Here is a 16,376-nt window from a genome sequence, read left to right as displayed (position 1 = left end):
TGAAAGTCCTACCCAGCTGACTCCCAGAATCCAGTGGGGGTCCGTTTCTTCTCAACTAAAAGATGAGGGATTTTTTTGTTATATGCCTTATCTTGGCGTTTCTTTTGCAACCTCATCCGGTGTCTTTCCCGGAAGAACCTAAAGATTTGTATTTCATGTTTGTGAGCTTTTTCTCTCTCTTCCTTCAGTATAAGGCAATTCACATAATAACACACATCAAACTCACTAAATTACTGAGAGAAAAATGCATTTGGGAACAATGCTTAGAATGACTGAAGCTTATTCTTATTCCCCAACCTCAAAATGAAAGGCCGCAGCTCTAAGGCTTCAATATTCACAAGGGTGCAAGAGTAATCCATTCACTTAATATGAGGTTGACTGCTTAAGTGAAGAAGCTAACACAGATAGGAATACCCTGTGTAAATGGTACATTCTCTGAAGTTCACATTCAGGACTATTGTTTCTGTTCAGTGTGTGACTTACCTTACAAGTTTTTGATATTGCTGTTAATTTTTCTTGTTTAATAGGTTTATGTTCCTGGGCTGCATAGGAAGTTTCTTTCGACTTCTGTACTGTTAAAAATTCATGTTTCCTCTGCAAAAGGATAAATTAAGAAGAATTTACCCTAGTTCCTTTTTCTTGTCAAGATGACAAACAACAAGGAGCATAATTAAATCCTACCTGCAAATTCTCCAAACGAGCTTGTACTTTGCGAGATTGGGCTTCTATCTTCTTGTTCTGCTCACTCACGTCGCTTAACTAAAAAGAAACAGAAAATGTTTCCAGGATTGAGCCAAAGGTTACATTAACTGTAATCTTTCCTTTGTGTGAACAAATTCACAAATTGTTGTATAATTAATTCAATGAGTGTTACTACACATTTCTTTAACCCTGGTAGGAATAGGAACCTAATCAGAGAGACAGGTGGAAACTTTTCCTTCTTTTTTTCAGCGGGAAAGTGTCTAGTTTTAAAGATCGGCTGTTCCAAAAAATTAATACAACCAACAGATGCCACCATTGCCAACACAATATGAGGCAAGCTTGGCAGTTACCATGCAGCAGTTGATGTTTTTCAGATGATTACCCCTAGGAATGGTTTGAGAGTTCAGGCATGTTTTATTAATTTGTAAACAGGGGTGGGGATGAGGCAATAAAACTACAAACACATGTAAAATCCAAATGAAAAATTCACTTGTAATTTCACCTGACTGGCTGTGCAGGCCAAACTGAAACCAAAGCTAAAATTCTTACTTAAATGTATCCTTTCACACAGAAGAAGAGATATTGTAACTATCAATCTGATGGGGAACTAAAGAGTAGCACAAGTGATGTGGTATGTTTGTGATCTTCATGCACAAAAGTTAAATTCTTTTGAAACAGATGAGTGGAAAACTATGTTCACAGCATGTGTATGCTAAAATTACAGTGTTTTGAAGCACTAAGTCAATGGAATTTACTCCCTAGTAAATATGTTTCAGATCAAAATTTTGGTATTATCAGCTTTCAGTTCCTTTGTTTTTCTTAAACAATGAAAACGAAATGCATGTTATGTTTCAAAATTTTTACCTGTGTTATTCCAATATAGATTTCCTCATAAACCTTTGAATTTGTTTGAATAAAAACACTGAAACATGTACTTGCTTTTTCAACTAATCAAACATTTCAGTTTCTCCATTTGTTGATACTGAGACAAACAATTAACATGGGTTAGTACAGAAATTTTTTTACTAAATGTGTTACAATATACAATATACAATATACACACGGAATCAGATTGTCCTGTATTTAGTGAATCAGATAGTTCCCAGAAAATTTTCCAATTTTAATTTTTCTAGCAAATTTACATCCCTGATAAGAACTTCCACAGGAGAAATGATTGGCAAATGTTATATGTCTGTTTATAAACACCGAAATGTCCTTTAAATGTTCACAAAAGATACAGCTGATTCAAAGCAGGAATGCATAGTTTGCAGCAACACATGAAGCAACCCCATGTGACCCATGATTATTTGAAGCAGAATCTATAAACAAACGGATATGTCAACAAACTAAAAACTGAACACACATGACTCAGTACAGAAGTTATCTTTTTAAAAGAATCTGAAGACCTGTTGAAGACAGCAACATTTCAATGATTATCTCATATTCCGTAAATTATTTTAATTATAGATCTAAACGTATAGTTTCTGGTAAACATATTCCTTACAAAGCAAAGGCCTTTGATAATAAAACATCATAAAGTAGAATTGACTGATGCTCATAAGGCTCTTTAAAGTATTATAACTTGTAACACTGCCATGAATGGAACAGAACAATTGCACTTGCCTGTTTTTTTAAAGTGTCATTCAGTTCTTTTAAAGTGTCAAATGATGATCTGAGCCTCTTGTTTTCCTTTGTTTTTTCTTTCAAGGCTTCTGACAATTGTTGAATTTCTGCTTCATGTTGCTGAAAAAATTAAGAATGTTAAAACAGGATTAATGTAAGTTATGAGCTCTACTTTTAAAAAACTGTTTAGAATCTTCCACTTAAATTTCAGGTTCCATGTTCAAGTCTATGCATGCTGTTCTGTCTTATCTATAGCATAATGAATGTCAAACACTTAAGATGTGAGAGGTAAAAGATTTTCTAAAGCAACATACTACTAGGACCATGGTGGCGAACCTTTGGCACTCCAGATGTTATGGACTACAATTCCCATCACCCCCTTCCAGCATGACCAATTGGCCATGCTGGAAGGGGCTGATGGGAATTGTAGTCCATAACATCTGGAGTGCCAAAGGTTCGCCACCACTGTACTAGGATGTCCCTGAGTAGGTTTCTTCATCATTTTCCTGCTCACACAAGTACACTGTTGACTTTAACAATTAGTTGCACAAAGGAAATGGGACATTAATCAGCTGAATCGGCTCAGACTTCATGAGTGCAAACTAAAGCAAAAAAGTTCTATTCACCACTTAAGAGTGTGGTACTACAGCTAAGGATATCCAAGTTCAATTTCCTCAGCCAGGAAGCTTGCTGAGTGCCCATGGGCCAGGTACTCAATCTCTGCCTAAATTTCCTCAAAGGTCGTTAGAGGATAAAATGAAGGAGTGGGAATTCCATATGCTGCCCCAAGTGCCTTAGTCAAGAACTGTCATGTCAACAAAGTTTCAACACTGCTCCTGATAGAGTGACTCTCCCCCTGATGAGCCTAGCTACTGCTCTCCCACTGGGAGTCTGGGATCCAATGATGTGGTGACATCATACTGCTCTCAGGCCATTGGCTGACCTGCTATCAGGCCAGCCTCGTTCCCAACTTCCCCCTCCCTTTCCCCCTCCCACCCAAGCCCTGCATTCCAGACTGGCAGCATCTGGTAGTTAGCGAGAACAATGCTTTTCTATGTGAAACCAGCTGAGCTCGTTATCATAAACAATGTAACACCTCTCCTCTGCTTTCACCCACCTGCTAAGGGGAGAGGGAGGGGTTTCTGCTGGCTATATCTAACCCTATGCTTTCCAAGCTCTCCAGTTCTGGTTATGGAGAATTATGTTTACTCGCATAGAACTTCAATAAACACTACCATTATTACTTCTGGACTCTTTTCTCTTTTCTTTTCAAACTCACAAAGAAAAGTGTGGAAGTGTGTGTGTGTGTGTGTGACTGAAAGAATGTTTTTCAATCTCTCCTCCGCCCTTTCTCATCTCATACCCTCTCATAATTAGTGTCTTCTACAAGAGAAGCAGAAACATGGTTGCTCCTCTAGTTCAAATAAACCTGCCAGTCAGCATCCACTTTCTTCCAATATATTATGTCAGGGTCTAATTCTCAACCACACCTGCATGTCCATCTATGTACATACCACTTTAAGTATTTGGTCCCTTAACAAATAAATTTATTCATGCAAAAGTATTTTGGGCCAGGGCATAATCTCTGAATTCTGAAATTACAAAAGCAACTTAACAGTAAAGTAAGGATAATTCCCATCGTGGAGATTGGTACTAGGAAAGTTAACTGGATTGTAAACCAAAAAGATTTTTAACAACTACAATACCTCTTTTATAATCTGGAATTTTGCATGAACTTTCTCCTCAACACCTCGAATTTTAGTCAACGCAGCTTCATGTTTACAAAGCAAGGCTTCTCGTTCCATTAAGAGGCGTTCTCGTTGTTCAAGTTTTAAAGAATTTTCTTGCTGAATTAGATTTTCTTGCTGAATTGGAGCAGACAAAACAAAAAGCATTTGTGAGAATATACTTGTATGACACCTTGAAAATAAGCCGCAAAACATGAATAGCTTGCAAAATATTTGTCTTCTACATATACCGACATTAGCTACATCACAAGATGGCATGAAACCAAGGAATGAATTCATCTCTCTCCCAAGTAAGGCCAAGTACCTGGAAACAAGACTGATTATATACAAGCTTAGAGTGGCAACTGATTCTGTCACTGCATCAGTTTCCAAGGGCTAATTCATGTTTCTTCTGAACATAAAAATTCAGTAAGTACTTGATTTAGCTTCACATTTTCTAATCAGTATTTTACATGCTTTAATATGGATGAAAAAAATCAAAAATATAAAATTGGATTTTTATAGAATTGTTTTTGCAACTGTGAAACATCTGAAATCTCAGATAATTTAGAAATGAAAATACTTTCAGAAAGTACAAGAATGAGAAAGCTTGCTGATTTCAATTTCAAATTTTCTCATTTGGAAGTTACAGTTAATTTTAAGGTCTGAATAATTCACAAACTGTGCCTTGTTCTCTTGCCAACAGACAAGGATTCTAAATCATCTGGTCTGTTCTCTTGCAGGTAAACCCAGTTTGCCATTTACCGTTTCAAACTAGAAGTCTTTGAACTTCATTCTTCATGCAGAGGAAGGAGGAAAAGAATGGCTAATCCTGAGGAGTTCATGGCTCCTTCTTCATGACATCTACACATGACATCTACACATAACATTAACCTGACAGAATTAAAAGTTCAGCAAAATCCAAAAGACGTAATACTTCTAAATCAACACAGGATGGCTCAGTGAAAGATCATTATTTTCTTTTGTATTTCTAGCTACCAACACAACATTCAGAAAACACAAATATGGAATATTAATAATACAGATGTTTCTTTTGAGTGGATGACAGGAAAGAAAATCACACACAATGTTCTACCATAGTCAATTCAACATTAATTTTACCTGTAGCTTTTGATATATGATAGACAATTCATGATAAATTTGACTGAAGTGAGATGGTACTAGGCTTTTCCCTTTCAACGCTTGGGATCCAGTCTCTCTTACCACACCGCTGCCATCACAATCACTGCACGTGGCCACCACCAAACCAGACGGCAGAGTGACATCTAGCAGGCAAAAAGATAATCAGACATTTTCAGTACATTACTCTTCTATTTTAAAGGTCAACAGAAAATACATTTTATTAACTCATAAAATTAAATGTTGATGAAGACCTGCATGGCTAGATATTAAATTTGCAAAAGAAGACCCTATACCAAGACTACATGAATCACATAAGTGGTGAAAAATTATACTGAATATAAAAAAGTGCAACAAATTTTGGGAAACCACAGTACAAAAATGTCAATTTCATTGGCCGAGTTAGTAAGATTGAGCAGTAAAGGACTGGCTCACAAAAGTGTCAATTTCAATGGCTGAATCAAATAAGACCGCACAATAAATAAGAGACCCTGCAATGCCAGAACATACAATACAAATTCTTTCAATATATACAGCTTTAGCTCACAAAAATGTCAATTTCACTGGCTGCATCAGTAAGACTGCATAATATACTGAAACCTATAATGCCAGAGAATCTACCAATAGAAATTCTTCCAATAGACAGGTATTTCAGATAATAAATGTCCCAGTTTTGCAGGGAGACGCACTCCCATCTTCTTCAGTACAAAGCAGTATAATTATATGAGAGACCATATTAGCCCTCAATTGCCGTCAAATCTGCTAAGGCACTTCTCCATATTTAGATTAGCTTTCTAAAACATATATAGAAAAAAAAACAACTGGCTTATACTTATACACCCATTAATTATATCTATACTATTCGAAATATACATATCTTAATAGTTCTAAATATATGCCAAAACTTGGAATCTCTGGAACATTGTGGTAGGGCTTTGCCAAAGCACAGTGCATATGTGTTCCCATGACTAGCATCATTTAAATGCAAAACCGCAATCATGAGCAGGTGTAAAGAATATAACAGCATACATTGAAACGTTAAAGACACAAGGTCTGAAAATTGTGATTTTTTTTTACGGATACTGATAATTTTTACAAAATAGAAGAATGACAGCAAAGTTGCTATTCTCAACAATGGATATATCCATTTTATAGAAAGCAGGAAAAATCTCAGTTATGATTTGAGTCCCTGGGGCTCATAAGTCTGAAACTGAAATATAAGTCTACTTTTGGTCTGAAACGATATCCTTTTAAGGTCTGCTCTACGATGAGAACATGCTTGGTAACTGAATAGAATGGAAAAAGAAATAACTTCCTCTGTGTGTCTATAATCAACAAAATGTTGTACAAGCAGAGCATTGGCATGATTGTGTCTTATTCTGGATCTATGCTCAGAAATCCATAATTGCAAAGATGTTGTACACCTCCCAATGTACAATTTGGGGGAAGGATGTCTTATGAGAAAACTCATCCCTTAATTTGACAAGTGGTGAACGACTTAAGTTCCCATTCAAGTTCCTTATGAGGGTGTTTAAATGTTTAATACTAATGGACAGGCTACAATTAGAACAATGCCCACAGGGATAATTACCTTTTTTTAGTTCCTCATGAATGGGGAGACACAAAAAATCAGAATGAATCAGCATTTGTCTAAGGTTACATAAATATCTGAATCCCTCACTGGGAGAGTTACTACACCCAGGGATATTTGAAACAATATGCCAATATTTCAGGACAATGTGTTTGATGTCAATTGCCTTGTCAGTTTAGTCTAAACCCCAATTGATCCTATCTTACTCACTTGTCATACACTGTAAATGTATTACGATCTATGCCAGCAACCCTATTCCAAGCTATGTTCAAGGTACATGCTATTCCAAGTTATGTTCAAGAATAACGCCTATTATAATACTTCTTAATCATTTTTTGTCCCTGTTTGAAAATCTAAGCTGTAGAGTCACACGTCACCCTCAGCAACTGGCTATAGGGGACCCATTTTTATAAGGTGAAAGAACGATGAGAGTTGAAATGCAAAGCATTGTTCTTATCCGTAGGTTTTGACAATGGTCCAGTTTATGGTACTGTGAAATGTAGACTGTAATATTGAGATAATTAATTTCAATGGTTCTTGAATAGCTGGTTAATTTTATACTGAGGTAGTAAATTAAGCCACTGTACAAATTCAGTGACTACCAGTTCATCATCAAACAACAAAAATTGTCTATATACTGCTTATATAGACCATATGTGCTTATGGTAGGGGTTATATGGATTACCAGTATATTTCATTTCAAAATCTTCCATGAACAAATTAGAGATTTCTGGAGCTGCTGAATATCCCATCGCAAACCCTTTGATTTGACAGAAATATTCTTCCTCAAACCTGAAGTAATTTTTCCATGATGATTTCCAATAGTTCAAATCGAAAGCATGTAGGAGGGAAAGGGGAACATATTTTATCCAAAAGTTGGCTAACAATTACCCTCCTTCATGGGGAATATTGGCGTAAAGGGCTCCCATATCTAACATAACTAGAGCTGTTTAAGTGGGGCAAAAAAAATTCCCTCTACTTTATTGATGAAACCCCTGGTGTCTTGCGGGTATGATTTCATTTTATGGACATAGGGGTGTACAAATGAGTCTATATATAGAAAATGGGGTTCCAATAAAGAAGCTGAACTTGAAATAATAGGGCAGCCTGGAGGAGGAACACCTTTATGGATCTCAGGAGGAGCACAAAAGACAGCAGTGCTATGGTGGAGACATTTATAGCAGTAATGGTGAACACACAGATCAAAGGTGATACACCACGTTTGGGGTGAAACACCAGCGTTCACCAACACCTGACAACTATTCTCCCTGTTTGAGTTACCAAAGAAACTGAAGGCACAAAAATACAAGAAATATGCCACCCTGCACCACCCAGAGCGCCATCATCTGTATGAGCACGTGATGTCATCTTCAGAACTGTGATTGGTGGTGACATGAATACATAAAGAATTGTTTCTCTTTTGTTTAGGGGTGTGTGTGTGACATGCCAGCAGAGTCGTTAGGCATTTTCCAAATTTTTGCCATCCTGAGTCCAAAAAGTTCACCATCACTGTATTTATCTAGAGGCAAGTAGTATACAGTTCTAGTGTCTTGGTAAATGCAGCACACAGGATGACGTCACATTTCATACACAGAAGGAGTCATCAGTTCCTTGCAAAAATTGTGGTGACAGGCTGCGCAACTGTATTATATCAGCAGGATGTCACCTGAAAAACATAGCATAAATTAGCCTTACTGTTTAATTTAGCAATAGGTTGCTCAGGGATCTTGGAATTCCCATTCATTTTCTTATAGCAGAAACCTACAAGTTAAACAGTGAAATCAAAGCAGAGATAAAGCATGACAACTGAGCAGCTGATTCAGGTGAAGTGGCAGCAATAATCCACTGCAACATCAAAGAGTTGAAAAACAGCCAGTGCAGTTGTCATGGCTATGGGGGTTGAATTGACAAGAGAGGTCATATTTATCTTAACTATGCTTCAAACTAAATATGCCACAGAAGAGTCATGGTGTGTTAACCTGCACAGCAGCAATGAAAGGCCACTGATGAAAAGTTCTACGTGAGCACCCAGTGAGATGCAATCATTGTGAATTCTCTTTGTTACAAGTTCCATTGTAGTAATCCTGAGTATTTTGACAGAAATGAGATCTAGCAGACAGACCAGGAAGCAGAAGCAGCAACAGCTGAATACTACAAGAAGACAGAAAATGAGGTATGAGCTCAAGAATCCCCTCCTTGCATTTAGCTTCCTAATCAGTTTTCCATTTAACAATAACCATAGTTGACTATGGTTGACTCGGAAATAACCATAGTTGACTATGGTTGACTCGGAAAGAAGGAAATTATGGTTAGTGAGACCAGATAAAGATGGAGAAAGAACAAAAAAGTCTGGGGCTCAATTACAATTATATAAATCACGATTCAGAGAATCAGTTGAGACATTCATTTTTACCTCCGATAGTTATAGTATTTCAATATTCTACACACACACACACAGAGCAGGAACCTGGTTACCATCTATACTATGAAAAGCAAACACAGTTTCTATGAAAGAAACTGAACAATGATCTGGCACAGCATGCCTACCTTTCACTCTGTGTTTCAAAAATAAATTCAAGAGGATTTCCAGCAGACCGCTATCCTAGAGAGGTTCATTCATTTCAAATCAGAAAAAGGCTGTTTTCACTTAGCCTTATCAGGCTTATTTAAAGTTCCGTATCCTTATAAATTAACCAGAAGCACTTGTATTTTTTTTTAAACTATGCAATAGGAACCCAACGGCTGCGTTCAAACATCAGGAAACCCTAGTTTACACTCTTTGATTTTTAATGGTATCTATTTGCAGGCTACCACAAAACTATAGTTTGATGGCAGTTCTTAGGCCAATATTCTAATCCAGAATTTATTCCTAGTTTGTCAGATAAAAAATACAAAAAAAAAAGTACATGTTTCAACTCCCTCTAATTTCTTGACCCATTCTGGTCTAGTGCCTCTATTTTTTTCTCTTTTACGACATGACTTGTTTAAATCTTTAGTGTGCTGTCATTTTTCAAGGCTTGCCTTCTCCTTTAGATGTTAAACTTGTATACTGTTTCTAGTCATCATGCATGTTAAAACACAAAACTGTGTGACCTGCCATCACACTGCAGTTGCTGATGTATGGTATATTTTGAACCACATAACTTATTACAGGACAGGATTGTCTTGCTATGACCTAAGATTGTTGGTTACCTTTTTCCTAGAACACCTTTGACCAAGAGGTGAACCAACAATCTTAGATCATAGCAAGACAATCTATTGTACAGTAAATGAATATAGGTTTCGAAATTAATTTTAGTAAATGCAAAGTACTACTATTTTATAAGAAAAGCAACCCTCCTGTATACCACTGGTCTACTGATGGTTTTCAAATTAAACAAGTGAAAGCATTTATGTACCTTGGGATACCTTTTTCTCACAAATTGAATTGGTTGTTTTATCAAAAGGCTATGTTGAAGAAGGCCAGACCTTGTAACAAAGGTATATTAAATTCTTTCAGATATTGCAGTGGGCATTATATTCCCAGGGTGATTCAAGTTTTCAAAATGAAAACTATTCCTGTTTTGAATTTTTGGGGGCCATTTGGATTCAACTGGATTATTTGAGGACACATTTTCATGCCTGAGGGTCTGTTCTTCCTCATTTTTCTGGAATTTCCTTGCCTAGATCACTGCTTTCTTGTGTCTTTCATTTGTCGGTCCCAAATTAGTCTAGAACTTTTTTATTTACTCAGTTAAATGCACAGCCCACCCGTGTTATGAATGGCAGATTAATGAGGACCCCCTTTTCAGAGCATTTGTGTGACTGTTTTTATTGAAGATTTGTATGTGGGTGCATATTTTATTGGAATGCCCCTTGCATAAGACTCAGGAATTGATTTCTACTATTTGCACAATATTTTTTTTGTACCTCACTATAAGATCATCTCATTCCCTTTATCTGAAAGGTCTCCTAATCTTATCCTTGCTGTCACTAAATCTTACTGTTTCAACATAAAACCTCAATGTATTTGATCAAAAGAGCTTTACTCAGAGGAAAAGAAAGGAAAGGCAGTGGATGACTATAACACACAGCAGGTAAATTAGAGCCGTTAGTAAATAATGGAGGAGGGAGGTACATACAAGCAGTTCTTATGAACACAGGTCTCACATATATGTCCCTTTTTAGCTTTGTAAAATACTGGAGGTACTTCACTTCAAAATGCCTCAAGGAACAACCAGTTTGGGGTGTTATTCAGGCCCAAACATTTTACATGAGTAATTGATGCTGGTTCCTGGATTTTATATGCACCTTTTAGATCTCAACCAAAACTACCTTAATCAACGTCCAGGAGATGATTACTACTGCAAGTACAAGAGAGGACTGGCCTGTAAGTTAGTAGAATTGACAGTTACTGAGGCCGTTTCCGCACGGCCCAAATATGACGCCTTAGGGACGGCAAAAATGCTGTCCCTAAGGCGCCATTCGCACAGGCAGTGCTGCTGAAACGCAGCAGCACCGACCTGGCTCCCCTCCACCTCCCCCAGAGCGGTGTCAGGCCGCCCCCAAAAACCTCCCTCCTGGAAAACAGCGTGTTCCCGCTGGCGCGGTGTGAACGGCACCGCCGGGAACACGCTGTTTTCCCCGTTCCCCCCTCCACTCACCTCGTCGTCCTGCGTCGCTCTACTGGACTGCTGAGACCCTCCCTCGCTGTCCTCCGACCCCTGGAGGTCGGAGGGAAGCGTGGGTGGGTCAGTAATCCAGCAGGGCGACACAGGATGACGAGGTGAGGGGGGGGGACGGGGAAGAGGCGGCTCCGTGCGGAGCCGCCTCTCCCGTGCCGACCTCTGCGGGGGGGGGGGCGCTCGCACACTCCCGTGCGAACGGGCCCCACCCCTCCACCGGCAGGATTCCTGCCAATGCGGAAAGGGCCAGAGTTTTTGTTTTTGATAGTTATTAAGTGAGATTTCCTACCTGTTTCTGTATGTATCCCTGTCCTTTGACCTTCATTACTTTCAAGCAAATCTTTGATGGACTCTGGCTGTATGTTAAATTGGCTTGAATCAATCTGGGAATCCAGCTCTTCATCAAGCCTACCAAAAGCAAAGGATTGCATTTAGATACATACAGAATAGTGTGAATTACTAGGAATTAATAGGCAATAATAAAATTCAGAGCTACTTTCTAATCCTAGAATATATCCACCTTGAAAAAAAAATCATGCAACACCACGGGGGAGGAAAGGGCTTTGCAATGAAAAAAAATAAAATGGTAAAGCAGAAGTTCTTACCAGCCCATGTTTATAAACTTCTTTGATGAGTCAGAATAATATTTTCTGTTATGCTTTCTACCACTGTAGGGATGCTCTGGACATGAAGAATTTATAAGTAAAGATGAAAATGTATCATCCAGTGAGCTGTCCATTTTACCTATCAGAAAATAAATTTTGATTATGCTGGTTAGAGAAAGAGTAATGACGACCAAATTATGGCCTATTCTCTATTAAAACAACTAGAGGGGTAAAAAGCTGTAAAGTAACAGCTGTTATATTGACTATACAGCTAATAACCAAGATGCTAAAAAGAACTACTCTTTTCTGTGGGGCTTACTATTTGGAAAAAAATGTAGGAAAAAACAGTTAAGTATGCCATTAGGAGCTTCACTACTCTCTCTCTAAGCTGCTTTTAAAATAAAAAATAGGCTAGCATCTTGGGACCAACATCTTGAAAGCTAAACAACTGTAAGACTGACTAAATTTAGTTTGCATTTGTGAAACTGCCATACTCTGTATTCATGTTGAATAAGGATGTTTTCTTATTATCCTAATTTTCAAATTCAATTGAAAATAAATAAATCCCTTTGAAAAGGTGTTACCTGGAGATACGAGGTCTCTTCTATTTTTATATTTGGTTTGCACCGTCTTTGATGAATAATCCTAAAAGAATGATTTTGTCCTGCAGTTATTAGTGTTGTATGTACATCTACTTATTATAACTCTGATTTTTTTTTGCATTTTGCCCCAGTGGTGGTGGTGGTAGCAAGGATGGCTTCCCCAATGCCGGCACCAAAATGGCCAGATTATAACAGGATTTTAAGTGGGTGTTCTGACTGAAATTAATCAAAGCTGTTCTTCTGAACCTGGAGAATTTTGTGTCACTAGATTAACAGCAGTAGAAAAATATAAATAGAAGACATCACAGCAGGAACAAGAAATAATGTTTCAAATGCTGATCTCAACAAAAAGGACAAGTAATTAATTCACTTGCACACAGCGGTTGGCAGAGTGGGGTCAACCACCCACAGGGTTATCACATTCCTAGGGAGCTACAACACTTTGCTGACAATTGTATGCAATTCAAATATTCAGCTGGTGTAGCAGTTCCCATGGCATCGTCACAGTGGAAAAACACATCTGTTGAATTTTTTTTGCATTTTGCCCCAGTGGTGGTGGTAGCAAGGATGGCTTCCCCAATGCCGGCACCAAAATGGCCAGATTAAAACAGAAATGGCATTTTCTTCCTCTAGCGGCCAGTACGTCCTAGATCAGAAGATGTGCTGTAGACTGGCACACCTCCTCACTGCAGAAGTAATAGGAGTTTAAATTTGGGTTGAGTTGGGGTGTTCCTAACACAAAGGTTCAGCTTTACCATATAGGAACCAGTAACGAAGGGAAAGAGCCATCTGAACACATGCAGAGTGCTTGCCTTCCACAAGATAGGCTTCCATCACACGCCGAAGGTGTAAGGAGGAAGAGGACTGTGAAACGAGAGAAGACGAGCATTTTCTCTGTTTTAGAACTCAGCCACAAAAGGACTATACTACATCCGGGGGGGGGGGGGACAAAAGACGTGCACTCATTCTCGTGGGGAAAGGGTTCGAGACCCCGCTCCCCAACCCCGCTCCCTCCCCAGCGAAGGCCCCACCTGCCCTAACAAGTAGCGCTGCCGCAAACGCTCGACCGAACTACTCAGCTCCGCGGGGCTCGCCATTGGGGGAATAGCAGCGCTAACGGCCATTCGGCGCTCGCCCCACCACTCACAACGGCCAAATAGGCGGAGCCAGTGAGGCCTCGAGGTGCAACAGCGAGGATGCTCCGCCTCGCCTGTCTCGTTTCACTACTGTTCTTTCTTGTGGGTTGGACCTAAGGCAGAGGCGGGGCGTTAGGTTTGGGTGGCCTCCCACTCCAGCGTGCCTCAGACTTACACAGGCGGTCGTATGAGGGAACAAAACGGGCTTAACCACAGCTGGATAAGTTTCTCTCCCTTTTTTTCTGTTCTTCGTCTTCTTTTTTTATAACAGAGTGTCTGTATAACGTAACTGGTAAAAACGTATCTGTCGAAGTAACACTACAAATGCACACATGAAGGATAGAATTAGATATTTTGCGTAGGCTGAGTCAGCTGCCAATTAGGGCTGTCAATTAAATAGAGGGGTCATGGAGGTGGGACTGGGAGTCCATCTGCGATAACTTTGTAGAAGAGGGGGAAATGTGTGTGTAACTGAGAATCAAATCACAAGGGAATGTATGCTCAATGCGAAGGAGACGAGCATAAATGGCCCCAGACAAGGATCAGACTCCTTAAAATTTAGCTATAATCTATCACCATATCAGACTTTTAAACAAGGTGCTGAAAACACCTGTCTTCTTGGGCTATTAAATGGCTGCCAACGATTCTTCCTTAATGCTTCTTATGAGAACATAAAAAATCCTAATATTAAGAAATAATCTATTCTAGTACATATAGCTACTTAGCAAGTGCAGTTACCCAAGCACAAATTAATATATTCTCTAGAGGGCTTAAGCATGTTCACAATAGGCAGTCACCTTCATGCATTTTAACTGAACTGCAATCTTAGTTTGGATTGTCTGCATCTTTTTAGCCCAAGAGAGAAAACAGTTGACAACCAAACACAATGAGTAACAATACAAAAGGTAATTTGATTTTATTCAGCCTGCTAGAAAGTCATTATCCAGTAGCATTTTGGAACAATCAACCTTCAGTTGGGAAGAGTGGGTACAGGTCAAAGTCATATTCAAAAATATATGTTTACTACTTATTGCCCAGAATTAAATGGTAACATGTATGTCTGAGTGAGCCATTACAGATAGTCAAGCTAAAGCCAGCACAGTGCAATTGACTTGACAAACATGGATAGGAGAATCAGCCTCAGTACTGAAAAGGAGGCATTGTGGGACTTCCCAGGAAGAACAGGTAGTAGATTGTACCCCACCAGTGTCTTGGAGGAAGACTTGTGGTCCAAGGAAGGCTTCAGACCTCCAGTGGTAAGGTATAGGCCAGATAAGCTGAGAAAAAGAACTTAAGTGAAAGCTGCAACTCTGCTCACTCCAGGCATACTGGTATGTGATATCTCCTCACTGCAGGTGGCAGCAGAGCTCACACTAGATATGTCTTTAGTTCTAGAAGTTTCCAAAGGTAGCCTATGAACATGCTTGAGATCTCATCTGTATGAACTACAAACACCATGAGAAATCCTGTCTCTAGTTATATTCAAGTAGCAGCTTTGTCCATTCAATAGCCAAACATATCCTTGTATTTGATGTGACAAGATAGTCAGGTATTGCCAACAGTACTGTTCTTCAAAGGTACTGCATGCTCCAGTCATGTTCACAAGCTACTTGTGGTTTGGTGATTTACTGGCAGTTTCCAAGCCAACTGTATAAAACTTGTACTATACTGCCAGGCTGAATCCAAGTCGTTACCTTCAGGAACCAAAATAGATTTTGTTGAACACTGGAAAGTTATATATGAAACTAAATGGCAGTTATTTTTGGAGTTCCAAACAAAACAAAATGCTAGGAATTCCATTTGTTGTAATAGGCATCCAGGATCCCGGTTGGGTCTGGACTATGTTGCTGGGGCATGTTTTTTAATCTTATCCCAAAAATTTCTAATTTAACTATCCCTATCCTAATCATAAGGGCCCAAGTAAGTTTTAAAAAATGCAATAATCAATTAAAACAGATTATAATGCACCATTCATATGAATGGAGAACTACTTGAAATCTGGATCCAGGAACCATTAATTGAAAGGCTTCTTAAAATCTACTACTTCTGTTTCTAAAAACAGAATGGATGGAAATGCATCAAGTGTGGAATCGTCAAAATTCCACAAATTTGCGGTTATTGCAGAAAACCTGAGAATTGGGAGTAACTGTTACCACCCTGGAAGACAGCACATGTAAAGGCTGATCGGCAGAGTATCTGGCACATAAGACTTAGAGACAGTCCCCTCCAAATATGGGGGGTGTCTGTCTGTGAAACACTAAGAGAATAAGCACCGTGTACTAAACCTGGAAGCACAAAGTTAACTCGAAATTGATGTATTATCATCCAATCAATACAGATGTAAACTGCAGTGTTTTGTGCCTGTTGAAGGCACAGAGCTTTAGAGGCAGCCCCATATAACGTGCATTACCGTAGCCAAGTTTTTAAGGTTTCAGTAGCATGGAGCAGAATAGTCAGATTAGATTAATCATAATGGGATGAAAGCAGGTGTATCAACTGAAGTTGGCAAAAATCCTTCCCCACAACATTGTTCACCTGTTTTTCCATCAACTGGAAAGGAGCCAGAATCACACCCAGGCTCTTTAC

General features: G+C 38.9%; 1 protein-coding gene across 3 annotated transcripts in view; it reads right to left on the bottom strand.

Annotated features, from left to right (window-relative positions):
* CCDC138 (coiled-coil domain containing 138) overlaps positions 1 to 13,831 on the bottom strand; it is a 65,091-nt gene extending 51,260 nt beyond the window's left edge. For 2 of the 3 annotated variants that reach the window (XM_048494906.1, XM_048494904.1), the window contains exons 1-9: positions 13,686 to 13,831; positions 12,637 to 12,697; positions 12,053 to 12,191; positions 11,737 to 11,855; positions 5,175 to 5,338; positions 4,032 to 4,190; positions 2,326 to 2,445; positions 682 to 759; positions 484 to 594 (exon numbers count right to left, since the gene is read on the bottom strand). In XM_048494906.1, the coding sequence (XP_048350863.1) occupies positions 484 to 594; positions 682 to 759; positions 2,326 to 2,445; positions 4,032 to 4,190; positions 5,175 to 5,338; positions 11,737 to 11,855; positions 12,053 to 12,191; positions 12,637 to 12,697; positions 13,686 to 13,778 (1,044 nt within the window). In that variant the 5' untranslated portion in view covers positions 13,779 to 13,831. The remainder of the gene's footprint in view (positions 1 to 483; positions 595 to 681; positions 760 to 2,325; positions 2,446 to 4,031; positions 4,191 to 5,174; positions 5,339 to 11,736; positions 11,856 to 12,052; positions 12,192 to 12,636; positions 12,698 to 13,685) is intronic. The other variant, XM_048494907.1, reaches the window with a different exon arrangement.
* Between the last annotated feature and the right edge of the window lie 2,545 nt (positions 13,832 to 16,376).

This window comes from Sphaerodactylus townsendi, linkage group LG04 (genome assembly GCF_021028975.2).
Source record: "Sphaerodactylus townsendi isolate TG3544 linkage group LG04, MPM_Stown_v2.3, whole genome shotgun sequence".
NCBI lineage: Eukaryota > Metazoa > Chordata > Lepidosauria > Squamata > Sphaerodactylidae > Sphaerodactylus > Sphaerodactylus townsendi.
Note: the sequence above shows the minus strand (reverse complement) of the source record. Positions and strands in the feature narration are given on the sequence as shown.